Raw genomic sequence first — 17887 nt, forward strand, 5'->3', positions numbered from 1 at the left:
CATAAAGTTCCCGTACTTACGTCTTCTATATAAACCACTAATCAAGAACTACTATTTATAGTATCCAGTTTTAAATAGAATTACCTACTGGGTAGGCATGTGTAAGAACTATTACAGTAATAATGAATGTGATTACTCATTAAAGATAACGTATCATTAAGAACCCAATATGGTATATTTGTTTGTCTATGTGGGATTATTATTAATTAAAAAAAAAAAAATAGTATGGATACCTTAAGAAATACTGCATGTTGACTTTCATTATTTTATAATTATAATTAAGTACTCTTCTATATTTAACATTTATCAAATGAAGTAAAATAGTATTCTGTTTTAAAAATGAACATATAGCTTTAAATACCTACTGCTCTAAAGTATATGAATATAATATATAATATGTATATTGTATACACATATATATGACGCAACCTAACCTGCTATTATCAAAAAATGAAGCGCGAAACTCGAATCGAGAGTCAAGATGCCTCGAGTCTCGACCGTGCTCGTTGACCACGACCCTGTAAGACGCTGCGCACACTGGGTAATTAAATGTTAGCATATAAAAATTAATAGTGATAAACATTATGCAGTATATTTAAAAAATATATGTTGTTAGTGTGTTTTTACCAATAAATAAATCTAATGCGATGCGATCGAGCTACCGATGCAACTGCACGCCTCTTGAAAACCGTTCAAAAGGCGCGAGTTCAAATTTTTACACGTTTTCTAAATAAATATTTTTCTTTCCTATGTAATAACACACATAACACTTTAAATCATCATTAATGTCATAAAAATTAGATCTTTGTACCTTCGTATCGGCTGGTGAGTCGACAGTCGCCCGTGCGCGTGCTGCTCTTGCTAGAGATGTGTCCGCGCATCGTTCACGTGCATCCGTCACGCTTGGCGGCCACTCGGAGTCGGATATTCTTTTAGTTTGTCCTTAGCCGTGGTGCCTCTTGTACGCGCCTCTCGCGCCTCTCGCGCCTTCGATAAGAATGCCCAGTGATAACTTTACCTAGTATGAAGTGCTTTGGAAAATAAAAATCACACAAAACTATAGACCATGTAAGTAATTATGTCGTTGTTTCATTCAATTGTGTGCCTTCATGTATTTTTTTGTTGTTTTTTTTATGATTTTTATCGTATATTTCGCGTTGTTCAGTGATCCTAATGATATACACCTCAATACAAAACAATTATAAATACTGCCTTCTCTGAACCCGCAACCATCTCGTACTATCAAACAATGTCTTTTGCATTGGATTGGATTTTTGTTTTGTTTTTAATATTTTACTGTTACTGAATTAAACTATATTACTATAGCTAAAGTAAAGTGGATTATTATAAAAATACCCACAAAAACATACATAGGTATCTAATATATTATGCGGAGAAAAAGATTGGATCTACATAGAGTTTGGTAGACAATAAATATCTCAAATGAGTAAAGATTAATGGTTAGTATTAAAAATATTTTCATGTAATTTACAATGTATATTAGTTATCGTATTAGTGAAAAGCCTTCATAAATTACATAACCGAAATGCTAATAACGTTTCTCGCATAGATTGCATAATATATAATGGCAGTTTGAGAATGTTTTTCGTAAGAACATTTAGATAAAATTTGAATATATAATTTTTTATCAAAGTAAGTAAAAAATAAGTTCAGAATCAACTCTCTTCTCTTTTAATAACAAAAGAATTAAAACACAGCTATATAGGTATTATTTTAGTCTAATAATTTAGTTTTAAATTGTAATGCAGTGAATTCAAAAATATAAATGTACAAAATCATTTTTTTATTTTTTTTATTTTAACAGCTACTTCCACGGGCGCATAGTTGCCCGTGCCTTTTTTTATTTTATGAAAGTTATTTTAATGTGGCGTACTTAATTTTGGGACAATTTTAACTGTACTTATATCTAGAGCTTATACTAGAGGGGTTGGATGAGACCCCTACCGACATTTTTTTTTTTTTTAAATGTTATTAACATATATAACTTATTTAACATATATTATTATAGTACATTACGTATATAATTGTCTTTTATATAATTACTTTATACATGTATAGAACACCTTCGCCTATTAGATTTGGCCTGGCTTATGCAGAACGCCTTCCTTAAGTTTTTGGATCAGTGCCTCTATCACCCTATCATCTCTTTGTGACATTGCCCCTTTTAGGTTCGCCTCCACCACCTCCGTAAATGAAGCGCCCACCGCTCGGCTGATGAAGTTGCCTATTGCGTCACCGCCATCGTCAGAGTAATAGACACAGGTGTTGGTGTGTCTCGTCACTGCGACGACTGCGTGAGAGACGCTCTCATGTACTCGGATCCGTGCGCGTCCGGTTCGGACGATGACGACGTCTGCGAAGGTCTGCCCCTGGGCCTCATGAATAGTCATGACTCGCGAACCTGCTCCAGCTCCATATCCCTGGTCTTTCAGCTGCCTCTTCTCGTCCTGCGTGTGGACCAGATATAGGGTGCCGTCATTACAGTGTGGTATTCGCGCGTCGGTGTATCCGAGAACCTTTAGGGAGTGGACAATGGGGCTTGCGGAGTAAATGCTGTTATATACTCCGGCGAGGGCATAGGCGACATCCATTGGGCTCCGATGTGTGCAAGGCAACTCGCATGTGATGTTGGTTGTCAAGCTAGGCCTGCAGTACCTTAGTTCGAATAGATTTTGTCTGTCGATGTAAGGCAGCTGATTGATATCTCCGATGAGTGTGACCTCGTTCGCTCCTGACAGTCTGGCCGCCATAACAATGGCCCCGAAGTGGTTCATGAGGGCTTCGTCCACCGTTAGCCGGTTTATAACTATTCCCTCATGAAAACCGTTGACTAAGATCGAGGCCATTGTTCGCACTCTCTTTGTCGCTTTCGTGCCAAGGCGGTGCGCCAGCTTCTCTCTTAGATCTTTCGCGGCCTCTACTGTGGTTGTCGCTACTACTTCCGTGTCCTCATCGAAGTGCTTGATAATGTGAGTTGTCTTACCACACCCCGGAACCCCATTTACCCAGGAAAGTTTTGGTAGCTCCCAATTCACGAAGGCTGCGCCCGGCTCAGGATCGCTTGAAATGGCGTTTGCCATTCCGAGTATCCTATCGTCCAGCATCACTCTCGTGCATTCGGCCACTACTACCACTTGGTCGCTCTCTGATGTTAGGAATTTGGGGGGATCGTCTACTCTTACACTTTCGACCAGGCCTATAAAGTCCTTGGTGCTGCTATAGGCCGCCATTTACTCCCGTCCCGTCATGCTTCCGTGAATGACGCGGGAGCTGACGTTGTCATAGATGGCGGCTTTGGCTTCATCGAGCTCCACTTCCAGGAGTTTGAAGTTCCCTCTCTGGAAAGTCTGAAGGATCTTTTTACAGACATTGGTGTTTACCTCGCGGGTTGCCTTTAATGTGGCTAAGAACTCGATGAACGCATTTATAGCATGCTCCTTTGGGCTTCTGGCCATTGTTAGGTCAGGTAGTGTTATGTTGCCCCTGTTGTGCTCTAGTACGCCTTCGCGATGTCCTTTTTGTTCCCGTTGATTTTGGGTATCGAAAAGGGCTTTGACCTCTCTCTCTTGCGTGCTAGTTTGGCGCGCAGCTTTAGAGGCAGAACATTTTGGAGTTTCTTCGACTCCCGGAATGTCCTCTCTTTCTTCGGTGCTAGTTTGGCGCGCAGCCTTAGAGGCAGAGCATTTTGGGGTTTCTTTTTCCCTTGGAGCGACGACTCCCAGAATGGCCCTCGCCAAAGTCCTCGAGATGTTATGTTTGGGGGTGGGTGTGTTGGTCATTCAGGTTAGTATTTCAGTCTGTGTTATTCTGAGAACTGAAAAAAAAACATAAAATCCAAAGGTTTTGTTTATTCTGGTGTCTTGGACTTGGTCTGGTCAGTATTTAAAGTTTGCATTTGTTAATATTGTATACGTATAAAGTTTATACGTATTTAAAGTATTATTTTGGAACAATTCCTTCTTGTTTGCTCTTTCCCATGTTAGCCTACCATTTTATTATATTACATTAATTTATATAAGATGTTTAGTCGACGCCGTCGTGGCGTGTGACTGTAAACGCGACGGTTGTCGGTTCGAGTTTGTCGGTCGAGACAATTATCATCATCATTCCTTTTCAATTAGAGTTAAATAATTAATCACTGCAAATAAAAAACAAATGATTAATATTGGCACTGACTAATTAGTGCTTTGTCGGGAAATTGAGATGTTTTTTTATAATATCGATTGTAATCGGTCTCTTAAAAGCGGACCGACTTGTTAGCCTAACCTAAGTTGTAACTTAACATCAAAGTCATATCGTTAACATCTACTACTACTTTCTTTTACATAATATCTCGGCAAAGAATGATAGTGTATTGCTAATTTTGAGCATCATCTTTTTATTACTAATCACTTTAAAGTTTATTACCTGCATAATTAAAATATTTTTATCGTCATGCTTTACCCCGCACATAGCAGGGTAGACAGAGGGTATCTGAGAACCTAGTGTTGAGATACTTTGTTTTCGTTCCCCACTTTCCGCCGATAAGCGGCGGAAGTCAACACCGCGCTCTGCCTCATCATTAGATGGAAGAAATGGAAATACTAAATATTTCATTTTCACGAATGAGAATCGAACACACAACCTATCCTGTTTACAGTCACACTCTTGTGCACCTGCCCCACGACTGGGGTCAATTATTAATTAGATTATTTATGTTATAAGTTTGTATCATAAAATACCTACAGTATTGTAATCTTTAACAAGGTGAGACCAACCAATGAATGCCCTATGTTTACTTTGTAGTCTGTTCCTCCCATGAGAGAGCAAATAAAGCTCTTGTGTGGTATTCGTCGACGCGGGGTTATACGAAACGTTGGCTTGATTCCATATTTCGTTTTGTTATTGTTTCTTTTTGGTGCTTTACTTTTGTGTCTGACTAAAAATAATAAAAAAAATAGTTTAATTTAATTTCATAGGCAATACATACATACAAAAGTAAAAGCAATACGTATTGTAATCACTTGGACATAAAGACAGACATAATAAGTAGTTTTCAATAAGATAAAACAGTAATTACTTACTTTCGAACGAACAATCTTTATTATTGCATAAATTTCCAAGCACTTATCGGGAACTAATAGCGATTCCCTTTATTTATTGGTAATAACTGCAAGTTCTATCGTAAAACGAGAATACAATCACGATAAAAATGAACAAACACATAAAACATGAGAGCTTAAAATAAAATTATAATTTTACGTTTTTCAGCATTTGTGGTAAGATCGTCTTTTACATTAAGTACTTAGGTACTAAGGTGAACTTCACTCACTTCCTTATTGCGAGTTTATCATCATAAATTATGTACTATGGTCCAGGGTAATGAACCTTTAAATAGGTGTCATGCCAGAAATATGAGTACTGCGATATATCAATATATTTACGATGTTCCTTTATCGTCGCGATTGGATATAAAACAGCGAGATCTTATAATATATTTTAGCTATAATATGTATGGAAATATGCTTTAGAATAACCTGATATTATTTTGTGTACCTATAACTCATACGATTATGATATAACAACACTTGGAAGCTTGAAAAGCTCTAAAGCTTAACGGTAATTTAAAAAAAATCTTTTGTAATTAATTAGTTTTGCATGGAGCTTTGTTATGTCTGAAAGATATTATGGAATTGTAAAAATCTATAGGTATAATAAAATTGTAAAATTCCGACAGTTTTATTAATTTGAATATAACCTAATAAAATACTATTAGCGGTTTTTGTCCATCCAAACATGTGATTATTATAATTCTCAGACAAAAATAAATACAGTTTGGGATTCTCGCAAAAGCTACGGACGGATTTTGAAGAATCCTTTTTTTTATTTATGGGTCATAATCAGAAAAAGTGCACATTTTGTGTCTTTTCTTGTCCCGCTACTTTGAATGCGTTTTAAAAATACAATTTTAAAGATAATTTAAATATTTTGCCATTTAAGATAAATTTACTTATTAACTTAAAGATTTTTGTAATATCTTAAATGTATTAAGGCTATTAATAGTATTTTTTGTTAGTTGCAAAAAACTTTTCAAAATGCTTCCATACAATTTTTCGTGTCCCATTCACCACTTTACTTTTTAAAAATTGGTTTGTTACGAATATTTATGGTTTTATTTGATTTCAGATATGTTTATATTACTTTACTTTATGCATAATATTAAATAGAACTACTTTTATTGATACATTATTTAATAAATAATATATATTAATTAACTAAATTTGTCCCAAAATATTGTCTTTTCGTTACTCAGGGCTAGTAACGTACAATTAAATTATGAACGCAATTATTTTGAATGGTGTTTAATATTATTCTTTATTGTGGCACCATTATTCTAAAAGTCAATGCTGTCGTAGCTACAACCAGTAGTGTTCTCGCAGCAGTTGAGGGGTTCAAATGTTTTAAAGGGAATGCGTAAAATTACATCTCAGGGTTATAAACGGCTTTTATTTTGGTAAGTATTCTATAATTTGGTTTTCTTGTTTATGTTATTTGCTTCTTTTTACAAAATCTCAAAAAAGAACGTCAGTGCTTGCACATGCAACACGTGGCTTATGAGCAAATATTTAAAAAGGTTAGAATTTCTCAGACTTCATTCTCAATTTCGTTATATTTCGTTACGTAACGAAACTGAGAAAATATGAAGCCTAGTTCACAATTACGGTACCAATGTTTTCTTATATATGTTTATAATAAAATTTTATCGAACCGGTGCTTGTATATGGAAGATATGTATATAAGAAAAAAAAATTGCTGGCATATGAAAAAAAATATTAGTGACTTTTCATAACGTAAAGTAACCAAAAATAATGATTTTAAGTTTTTTTGCTTGTTTGCTTGTTTGTCTATGTGTTTGTGCACGCTAATCTCAGAAACAGCTGAACCGATTTAGTTAAAATTTATTTTTATTCTTTCTGAAATTAGTTGTGATTTTGTGATTATTATTTTTTGATATATATTTTTGTATTTTCAGTAAGCGTAAGCTCCTATGTCAAATGCTGAAACAAATGCTTTTTTTTTTTAGATTCTATATCTATCGAACGTCTTAAAAAGACCAATCCTATTAAATATGAAGATATGCGGAATAAACACTTACAAAGCATTAAACTTAATTCCAATGATAACGACTCAAATTTTGATATATTTTAAAGTGAATTTAATTTTATCATTAACTTTGTGATCTCTAACTAGAAATATAAGTTTATTACGTTACGAACTAGCATTATTATATTGTTAATATTCTCACTTTGTTATGTTTTCTTCTTACATTTATAATCTGTTAATTCAACGATTGAACCTTTAAAATTTTGATCTGTGTCTCATTAAATAAAAAAAACAATAGTTTTATTCATATAATATCGTTATTTTGTTGTGTATAATGCCTTATGTCATCAGTTTCGTAACAAACATTATCAGTGTTGTTACTTATCAGTTACGTTACGAATTCGAAAATGTCCACTTTTCTGATTATGACCCTTATAGCTATTAGTTCTCGGTAACTGAGGGTTCAAATTGTATTTTGAAGGTCTAAATGTGGACCAAAAGCAACCTACCCAAACTTTTAGAGATATGAAAACAGCGGTAAAAGAAAATATTGTCATATATGCACTTTCTGATAACATAAAAAAATCAGGTCTAGAAGAAGAGTATAAGTAATTCTTCAATCAATTACATCCTTATCAGGAACCCCACATAATTTATAGGTCCCGACTGTTAATCCTAACAAACTATTGGGCTTGTTTTTTTTTCTTTTTAGTTTTATGCAGTCGCGGTTTTTGTTTTTTTATTTTTAATTAAGTAAATGTAGAAATATGTTTTTTTAGCAAATCATGGGCCCGTAGATCTAAGTATATGGTTTGAATTCCAAGCTTCATAAGTGCTCTTGACAGACAGACGGACGGACGACAAAGTAGTCTTTTTAGGGTTCCTTTTTTCCTTAAAAGGTACGGAACCCTAAACGATATTAAAAAGGATGAGAAATAGATACGATTAAAATAAGAAATAGATACTATTCTAACTTAATTTTTACACTAACTTTTTTCCCGTTATTTATTACGCTTTTTTTTCACATATAGCTGGGTAGGCGAAGGGAATGTAGTAGCAAGTCCGGTCCCATTCTACTCCATTTTCAAATCATTTGTCTATTAGACAGAGATAATTTTAATTACAGTAGTAGACATCGATTCCACAACCATCGCATTTACAATCAAACGGTGTTCCACTGAGCTAAGACGGTATCACATAGCTAGAAAATCATGTTTTTGTTTATAAATTTTCTAATTAATTAAAAAAAACTTTCTATTATTTAGAATTTCTATAGTAAAAGTGTGTATCGTATTCTCTAATAGAGCTAAATAAATAACAAATTAATAATCTCTATAATCTCGTAAGCCGATCGCGTAATAGGTATAAAACCTGTTTTGTTACCTTTTAAAATTTAAATACACTATTAAAAATGATGATATAAAACTTGATATATTATACTTTTATAAATTCTATTCTTATAATTAATTCAAGTTTGCCTATAATCATAAAATGATTGTAAAAATAAAAAAAATAGATTTAATTAGCTTTCGCGAATTTTCACATAAATTGCATTGTTTATAGCTAACGCAACATTGCATGACTATAATAGGTAGATAGGTATAGAACTTATATTTAATATACTTTAAGAAAAATATCCAGAAAAGAATAAAACAAATGCTTACTAGGAAATTAATTACATATCTGTGTATGTAAAAAAGAAAACAAATTATTAGTTTAATTTTTTTCAAAATAATATTTGCCACTTGAAACTAATACTGTTTGTTTTTAGCTTTATGCTGTATATGCAACCGGCAAGTACTAAGGTACCTCGTTTTCCAATTTTCGCCGAATTTTCAATACATTGCGTGTTGTCGTGTGTCGTTAGCGGTGGAACTCAACCCCGCACGTTGCCTTGTTACCGGAGCACGGAAATGTAAATATTAAATAATTTATTCTCCCATGTGGGAATCGAACCCAAATCCGAAACATTTACACGCACGCTTGTTCCTCTATGCTGCGACTGCCTCATAATATTTCTTATTAATAATATAAATAAATTACTTTACGATAAAATAACTAATAGAAGCTATAGCAGCTATAAAAATCTAGAACATTGTCCGAAAAATTCAAATTCAAATTCAAAATATTCTTTATTCAAATAGGCAATTATGATAAGCACTTTTGAATCGTCGAATGAACATATGAACAAGAAGCTACCACCGGTTTGGAAGGCAGTTCTGCTGAGAAGAGCCAGAAAGAAACTCAACAGTTGCTCTTTTCAAAAAGACGACATATCAGCTTAAGAGTTCGGAACTAATAAGCTGAATGACTCTCATTAATTGTTATTCAACCAGGGTCTTGCCAAGAAGACCAGATCGATGATGCAAGCGGAATATCAAGTTGAATAATTGTTAGTAAGTACGGAATGTGACATGGCAGTATTTGCAATCAGTTCAGCCGAGTTTCACTCAGAGTATTCACGCCGCCGCCGCCGCTGTTACTTTTACAACGCGCGGCCGCACATCACAACGCTCTGTTTGTTTCCTTAGGTCTCATTGTCATTTGATACTTAGTTTTATGGAAATCTTTGACTTTTCCTGTTATATATGGCACATTTTCCGCAAGCTTGCTTGTAGCTTGTAAACACAGCATACGAGACTGCAAAAGATACTAAAAACTTGTGGGATTCGATGGATTGTATTTATAATAGTTATAGTTTAAAATAAAAAAGAACAGTAATATGGGAATATATCTAGTACCTATCTATAAAAATAACTACTCAGGAATAGTTCGCTCGGTATTCGTTAAAGTACCTAATTATAATACCTATAATTTTAAATGTTAGTAAATAAAGCATTCATTTATGGCTTCTCGTATTTTTCATTGTAATGTACTGTCATAAATTGTCACTGACAACTAATTTTAGCGTAGAAATTAGAAATATATTTAAATGGATTTTCTACGCTGTCATTACTAAATTATTTTCTATTTCAATTTGTTTAAAACATCACATAAAATTTAAAAGATGTAAGGTTATAGATAAAAGAACACTGAAATACTACCAGCTCTTTAAAATTCTTAGTGGTCTAGGTATACTCAAATACAGTTCAGTTCAGTTCTTAGCTTATGGCGTTTCGCCAATGTCACATTATATGGATACTCAAATACAATATTTTTTTTTTATTTTGATTGGTGGTTTATCTAATTAGACCTTCTATTTTTATACATTTCATTCAGTCTTTTAAGTGATACTTTTTTATTGTTAATTGACCAAACTTCATCGTGTCGTCTCCATTCTACGTGACATTGGCGAAATAAACTGTGTTCTACTGGCACGCCTAAAAGCTATAAAATAAGAAACAGAACAGAACAAATGCAGAACGGTTGATGAGTCGTGGCCGCCCTAAAGTTAGGCTTTGCGAACATTTGCACATTGTTTACTTGGGAAGGAAATAATCAAAAGCAAGAAAATACTGAAATGAAATCTACACACCTATCTACAACTAACTTCAGGCGGCCACTACTCGTTGACCATACTGTAGACAAGTATCTACATGTAATCAAAAATATTAAACAAAAAATCATTCATAGTAGGTATTAGTCTCGTATCGTATTCGAATCAAATAATTCCAGTTCGTTGAAGTCTCAACAGCCGCAAATGTGGTATCACGAGCGTTGCGGATAACTAATATTTTTTATAAGGCCACGATCACGATTCACAAACAATATCTTATGGCGATGTCGTTATACTAGATGTACTAGATGTAGATATATAGATAGATCGTAAATATAATATAGCAAAATTAATTTTTAAAATGTTATACTTTGCTAAAAACTAAATGTTATTAAAAGGTTACAATTTTTAAATCCTATAAAACGTAACAATATTTTTTTTCAAATTCACAGAACCACAAGAATTTTGAAAATTTGTGGGTACCAATACGTAGATTTATTTTAGTAAAAGAAAATTTACTATTATGATAAAAGAGAACACCGACAATTTAGCTTTTAGATTTACTCGATCAAAAATATGTATAACATGGCAATACTTATGGCAGTCGTGGCGCAGGAGGCACAAAGTGTTACTGTAAATTCAACTGGATGTGAGTTAGTTAATTGATTCCCATTCGAGGAAATAAAATATTTAATTAAATTAATATTTTCACTTCTTCGCTTTGGTGTCGGAGGAGCGTCTGGGGAACGGAGTGTCTTAACACTTGGTTGCCTCGACCTACCACGCTGTGTGCGGGATACAACGTGAAGCTGATTTTATAATTTAAAAAATGTACTGTACGTCACTAGACATTTCATATTATTAAAAGATTACATTTTCTAAATCCCATATAACGCTATATAATTTTACTATATTGTATTTGTGATCTATCTATATATTTTCTTTAAAAAATCACATAACCACAATAATTTCCAACTATACTTTAAAATTTATGGCAACTATGCAACCAAAATGTAGATTTCTATTCGTAAAAGAAAACCGACTATTATGGTAAAAGAGAACACCGACAATTTAGCTTCAGATTTGGATGCGATTTATCATTTAGATAACACGACTCGATACCGTTGCGGCTATCATTGCAGTGGGACCGAGTGCCCGGCCCGAGGTCCACGGCCACACCGTTACTTTAACACCAAATCTGTCTACAATACGCTCCGTGTACGTACTTTGATTCGGATAAGAAGTTTAAAGTCACGATCCGGCTCGTAGAGCTGTCTGCGTAATCTCCAGACTGACTTCGAAGCTTCCTTGTATGGCACCGATGCATATTTTAGGTTTATCGCAATTTGTGGTCAGCACTTATCCTGAACTCAATTTTATAGAGATATTGTTCAATTTCGAAAAAATATTAATAATAGCTATGCAGTATGTAAAGAAAAGATCGAGCGGTTGTTTATATCTTGATAAATTAACGAAACCGCTTGCCTAAACGAATTTTAAAAAATGTGATATTTTTTTTCCAGAAGCAGAGAATACGGGGCACCTCGTATCTAGGCACTTCGTTTCCCAATTTCTACCGAATTTTTGAAACACTGCGTTTTAAGTGGTGAAACTTAAAGTGCCCCTTCGTAGAGGAAATGAAAATAATTAATTTTCCCAAGTGGGAATCGAACCTACAACCGTCGTGATTATAGACAGACGCTATACCGCAGCATCACGACGATCTCGTCAGATAAATATATTTTCACTAGCGGCCCGCTCGCGGTTTCACCCGCGTGAACTATGTTATTATTAATTTCTGTCTCCATGACTACGTCCTAGTGACGTCTATGCAAAATTTGACATTCCTCCAGCATTTGTAGTAATGAAGTTTCATACAAACTTTCGACCCCAAAAACAACCCCTTAGAAGTCGAATATTGCAAGTTCCCGTCTGCGCGAGCACCTACGTCCTATAAGTAACTCCTATGCAAAATTTGAGATTCCTAGCATATGTAGTTTCTGAGATTTCATTTCTGTGATGAGTGAGTGACCTTTCGATTTTATATATATAGATTATTAACTCCACAATCTCATTATTTCATACAGATTTTATAAAAACTTATTTCTCTTTGGCTCATTCGAACTTGCAACTAACCAATAAAAAGAAGTTTTCTTGAAACAAGTAAGCTGTTACCGGGCGCAGGTAACTCACTCGCTGAGGCTGTGTCCCTTGGGGATGAGAATTAATACGTTCGTTGCCCCTGTGCGACCGATCGTAGCCCTGCGACTACTTTACTATTTTTGTACACCACTCACCAGTCACAAGACATGTGCATCATGAGATAGTATGTCGTTTTTATCCATACAATACACTTTATTGTAATCATAATTTAATATTAATAAAAAATATTATTGTGATATTTGTGATAAACATATTTTTTATTTTCTTCTTGCTCTAACTTTGAAAACATCTAAACTTTTTAAAAAAATCCTTAAAAATATGTCACTCCAACATGGAAGCTGTCGTCGTAGCGCCGTAGAATAATGTTTGACCATGTACACATAAATGTGGGTTCGATGTCCCACTTAGAGCAATTTAATTATCTGTTTTTCTTACATATAAATCATTATCTATTTATCATCTTTATAATGACTATATTGCTGTTTAAACAGTATAAACATTGTTTTTAAAAAGTATTTTATATTTAAGGACCAAACAAAGAGAATCAAATTGACAAAGTTAGGGTGCCTAGAGGTGCAACACGGCCAGTAAACCGGTTTAACTGAGAAATTCTTTGTTTGGTTATTGCGAAACCGGGACGATGCAACCTACGGCGTATAACCTGTCACATAACTGACGAGACGTTTGTTATTTTCAGAGATGAGTCTGCAACGACGAACGGGCAGCTGAGGGCCGGCCCGGCCTGATGGCGAACATTGCAGCGTGCGCACTGCTCGTCACGGCCGTCACGGCCACCCTCGCGGCGGCTGGCGCGGCGCGCTTCGGCGACCGCCTGGCCCCGCGAGTGCCCGCGCCGTACGCGCCTCGTAGTGCACCCGCGTCGCGACACTACGTCGAAAATGAAGAATACGATGCTTATGAACAAGACTATGAGGAAGATGAAATACCAATTGAGACCAAACCACCACCTCGAAGGCCTACTCGTACAGAAGCTCATCGATTAGAAATGAGCACGGAATATTTTATTATTCCTGAAAGACCGTCGTCTGCACCGTCTACCTCTTCAACATACCGAGTATTTACTGTATCAACATTAAAGCCATTAAATACGACGCCGGTTCATATAATACCATCCCCAAAGTTCAATATACTTAGAACAGAATCTTGGGCGGTGCCAATTTTAGCGTTATCTAGCGCAAGCATGATCATCATAGCGGGTTTTGAAGCATTCATAGTATGGGGAGCAAGTAAGAAAGCACCAAGTCAGCGACATCTCCTACTTGGTCAAAGTTTGCTTTTTGGACTTTTTACCTGCGCGGCAACAGCAGCATTATTTACGGCTGCGCCTACCGCTTTTACGTGTGGTGCTGTGCGCTTTGGTACCGGAGTAGCTTATGTGGTAGTGTTTGCGTCCTTACTTGTGAAATGTGTGTTCTTATTAAGTTTAAATGGTGGTGTATATTTACCTGCTGCATATCAAGGATTATTATTATTTTTTGCTGTAATGATTCAAGTAGCTATTGGTGCACAATGGTTAGGCGGCTCACCTCCAAAAGTAGCAGTGGGAGCTACGCGCTGTGACTCACCGTTATCAGACTTACTATTATCATTATGCTATGCAGCATTTTTAATTGCAGTTGTTTGCATAATAGCTTTAAGATCACGTGGCATACGCGATAATTACCGTGAAGCAACCCACATTGCAGGCGCCGGTGGTGCAACGGCTGTGGTTTGGATTTGTTGGGTGGCGGCAGCGCTGGGAGCGCCAGAGCAGCACCGCGAAGCATGTGTAGCTGCTGGATTAGTTGGCACATTTGCTGTAGTATTTGCATTGATGTTTGCGCCGAAAGGCCGACGACTTGCCGCATTAGGTCGTGAAGGCCGATGGGATGCAGACCGTGAGGAAGGACTGAGTTCACTTGGAGCAGGAGCTTCGGGATATTCTCCTTCTTTCTTTCACTTTAAACCAGTCAAGTATGGTATGGTTTCGGCAGCAGCTCCGGCACCAGCGCCGCCGCCTATTCTCGATCGCAAGGAGCTTCCTGCTCAGCCAGCCGGTTAGTTAAGTATCTAAACTGCGCTATTAAGTAAGAACTAGCGCTTTAGCACCTGGATTTGACTGCAGTTCACCACGTTATTTTGCAGATCCGTATGGAGCTATGTTTGCCGGTTCGCACCTGCACGAACGTTCTTTGTGTCCTCCGTCGCACTACCCCCTGCACCCACTAACGCATTACCACTACAATTATCCGCCCTATCACTATCTTCTACCACCAGGTAATTTTGCACTGCTTCAGCATACATAATACAATAAGCTTAAGGCAATTTACAATTAGGTATCAATATTTTTATTTTACTACTTTTTTAAATGTAAATTTCATTGTACCTAAATGTTGACATATTTTCTGCTCATTGAACTCGTTAAATCTAATTTCCTAGCCACCTTGGCGGAAGAACTGACAATATATATTGTTTCAGGCGTGATGATGTGTCCGGAGGAGGGCAACGTGTACACGAGCGTCGAGCCCACCTTCAGCAGCAACCCTAACGTCTACTTCCAACGGACAGAGCCGTTGCACGTCGGCATGATGTACTGAGCCTCTGACAAACCAGCGTTCCAGCGCGAACAGTGAGATTTGACAGTGCAACTGCTAGTCACTATCTATCTACTTTACTAATGTAGATACTCGAATTATTTAGCTTCTTTGATTATGCTATAGTTTGTAAATAAATTTAAGTTGATAAGTAATTACGAAATTTGTATTGATAAGTTATTAGAACTGGCAACAAATTTTGCTTTGTAAATAGAGATTAATAATTTTGAAAAAATCTAATAATAGCAACAATAAAAAAACAAATAAAACCACAAAAAATATTAAAATTTTGTATGGTTAAAAATATTTAATGGCGAAATATTACACAAGCCATTCTAAAAAGTAGTTGGTTTTTTTTAACTCAAGCTTCCAAGCAAATTATATTATAAAATGTTTTTTCAGAAATAGACTTATTTGATTAATTATATTATTAACTATTATTATTCTTGAAAAATGTCTAATAAAGATTAATATGTGTTTACAATTATAAAAAAACCCACCCTTGTTTTGAGACTATCTAGTATCAAATATTTATAAAATGAAGTTAGATAACATAAGTTCTTAATTACATGACAATGTTGTAAATAAAACTAAAGACTTTGTATGTGTGTTTATTTCTTAATGACTATAGTTATAAATTCCTTCTAAAACAAAACTGAACCAACTTTAGCACTTTACTTAATAATTTATATTCTTCAAACACACTATGGTACAAAATTGTGTTCATATTATTATCACAAACACAAAATCAGTCTTTTCACTTAGTACCAGTTGACAGCAGAGCCAGAAGACCAGATGCTACTGAAAGAGATACTATGTAATTACTGGTAAAAAAATATTAAGGAATTCAGTGTTATAAAGCTTAATTAGATTTAAGTAAGAAAACATGTCTCCATCACTTTGTCCCACATATAACAGAGTAGTAATTCAGTGTTAAAACAGTTCACTCAAAAAGTTGAGATACTGTAAATTAGAAGAATTTAATATTGTGCTTTGCCTACCAGAGCAGGAAAATGAAATTAATGCATTTCTTAAGTGGGGCTGAACACACCACAATTATGTGGGTGGATGCTGCTGTTTTCCAATATTTTTAAACAACTTCCTTGAACTTTCATGAAACTGTTTTAATATGCCTTATTAGCACAATATCATATGCAATGATTGTGAATTTAATTTTCACTTCTTGGTAATAAAAGAAAAAATAACAATGTTTCAAATAACATGTCAAACTTGAAAACAATTTATACAGTTAAATCAAAAAATATTGTTTATAATTATAAAATACCTTCATCAAGTATATTACCACATGATAAAATAATTAAAAAGGATACACAGTAGGAGTAAAGGAGCGCAGCAAGTAAAAGCTACTGAGAATCACAATTGTCAAAAACATTGCATTGTTGTAGAAGATTGAGAAAGTAGTTGCTTCATAGTCCGCTACTTCATTCTTCTTCCATAAAATCCTAAAAAAAGGATTCAACCATTACATATAGCAGTAAAGTAATATATTAACTGTAACATAATTTATTTATTTAAGTACAAATAGAAGTAAACATCAAATTTACCTTTCATCTTTTTCTTTTCTGCTCATTTTCTTCTCATCAGCTAATTTCCGAGCCATTTCGCGAGCTACAGCATCTTCCCGGCGAACCGCAACACGGTGTTTCAATTGGAATTTCGTGTTTCGGTATGCCAAAGCAAGTAACCATGTACTAGCTGTAGTTACTAGTGCAAACCAAGCCAATGAAGTACTAACTTCTAAAGCATGTACTCTCCAGAATAGCCCTGTAATTATAATATAATATCATCAACAAATTTTTATTTTTATATGAATTAAAATAAAAGTGCCACACAAAAAACAAAGAAAAATTGTTACAATACTCACATATGGGAATAGCTGAAACTATAAAAGCATTTCCATAGAATAGCGCCGACGACTTCGTTGAAACATTCCTGCTGAAATCTTGTAAAAGCAATTCTTCCTCTTTTGTAAATGCTTTATTTCCTTTCCCTGACATCTTGGCTGTTTATTAAAAAATGTAGTAACTGTTAGTTGTGTTAAAAATTGTGCGTATACACCAGGAGAAAGTAAACAGTTCGACTAATCTACGAGTCTTATGAAACGTGTACGATTCCAGCTGACAAGGCAAGGGAAATCGAATAGCCGATGACGTTTAACTTACAAATCACTTGACGTTTAAACTGTATTCAACAACGTGTCAAACTAGGAATTTTTTTACATGAATCATAGACTATTCCTATGTCTAATCTTTTCAATGACTCATTTCTTCGGTTATCAATTAGAATATTTTTTTTATTTGTCAATGGAAACCATTATGTTATTAGGAGATGGATTAGTTTTTTTAATTTCATATATTATCTCTATGTAATTATATAAACAATTTAGAAATTTGAGATTAATAATTAAAATAAATTAAATAAATATTCGAGATAATTTTAGCGTACTAAATTTTGAAAAAATCCAATAAATTATTGTTAGGAAATTCACGTAATGTACTTACAAAAATGACATATCTATTAGTTGGTACCGTGATAAATCTTATGACTTTATTTATGTACCTACCTAAAT

General features: G+C 34.8%; 2 protein-coding genes across 4 annotated transcripts; one reads left to right on the top strand and one right to left on the bottom strand.

The window, feature by feature from the left end:
* Positions 1-912: 912 nt before the first annotated feature.
* Positions 913-15899, top strand: LOC146533980 (uncharacterized). 3 transcript variants are annotated; one of them, XM_085194245.1, is made up of 4 exons: positions 913-1068; positions 13401-14760; positions 14849-14980; positions 15182-15899. In XM_085194245.1, the coding sequence occupies exons 2-4, from the start codon at positions 13449-13451 to the stop codon at positions 15298-15300; spliced, it is 1563 nt and encodes a 520-aa protein (XP_085050371.1). In that variant the 5' UTR covers positions 913-1068; positions 13401-13448; the 3' UTR covers positions 15301-15899. The 3 variants fall into 3 exon arrangements, with proteins under 3 accessions (XP_085050371.1, XP_085050373.1, XP_085050372.1); XM_085194246.1 differs by lacking the exon at positions 913-1068 and adding an exon at positions 11172-11189; XM_085194247.1 differs by lacking the exon at positions 14849-14980.
* LOC146533981 (translocon-associated protein subunit gamma) lies at positions 15896-17518 on the bottom strand. Its single transcript, XM_085194249.1, has 4 exons — positions 17183-17518; positions 16863-17082; positions 16629-16760; positions 15896-16121 (listed from the first exon to the last, which is right to left on the bottom strand). The coding sequence occupies exons 1-4, from the start codon at positions 17313-17315 to the stop codon at positions 16055-16057; spliced, it is 552 nt and encodes a 183-aa protein (XP_085050375.1). The 5' UTR covers positions 17316-17518; the 3' UTR covers positions 15896-16054.
* Between the last annotated feature and the right edge of the window lie 369 nt (positions 17519-17887).

This window comes from Heliconius melpomene, chromosome 12 (assembly GCF_056956725.1).
Source record: "Heliconius melpomene rosina isolate 202511_hmr_F chromosome 12, ASM5695672v1, whole genome shotgun sequence".
In the NCBI taxonomy this organism is placed as follows: domain Eukaryota; kingdom Metazoa; phylum Arthropoda; class Insecta; order Lepidoptera; family Nymphalidae; genus Heliconius; species Heliconius melpomene.

Coding starts and splice junctions, on each gene's coding strand:
- LOC146533981 (XM_085194249.1), bottom strand. CDS start 17,315: ATGTCAGGGAAAGGAAATAAAGCATTTACAAAAGAGGAAGAATTGCTT. Junction 17,083..17,182: donor AGTTTCAGCTATTCCCATAT/GTGAGTATTGTA, acceptor TTATAATTACAG/GGCTATTCTGGAGAGTACAT. Junction 16,761..16,862: donor AGAAAAGAAAAAGATGAAAG/GTAAATTTGATG, acceptor TCCTTTTTTTAG/GATTTTATGGAAGAAGAATG.
- LOC146533980 (XM_085194245.1), top strand. CDS start 13,449: ATGGCGAACATTGCAGCGTGCGCACTGCTCGTCACGGCCGTCACGGCC. Junction 14,761..14,848: donor GCTTCCTGCTCAGCCAGCCG/GTTAGTTAAGTA, acceptor GTTATTTTGCAG/ATCCGTATGGAGCTATGTTT. Junction 14,981..15,181: donor TCACTATCTTCTACCACCAG/GTAATTTTGCAC, acceptor ATATTGTTTCAG/GCGTGATGATGTGTCCGGAG.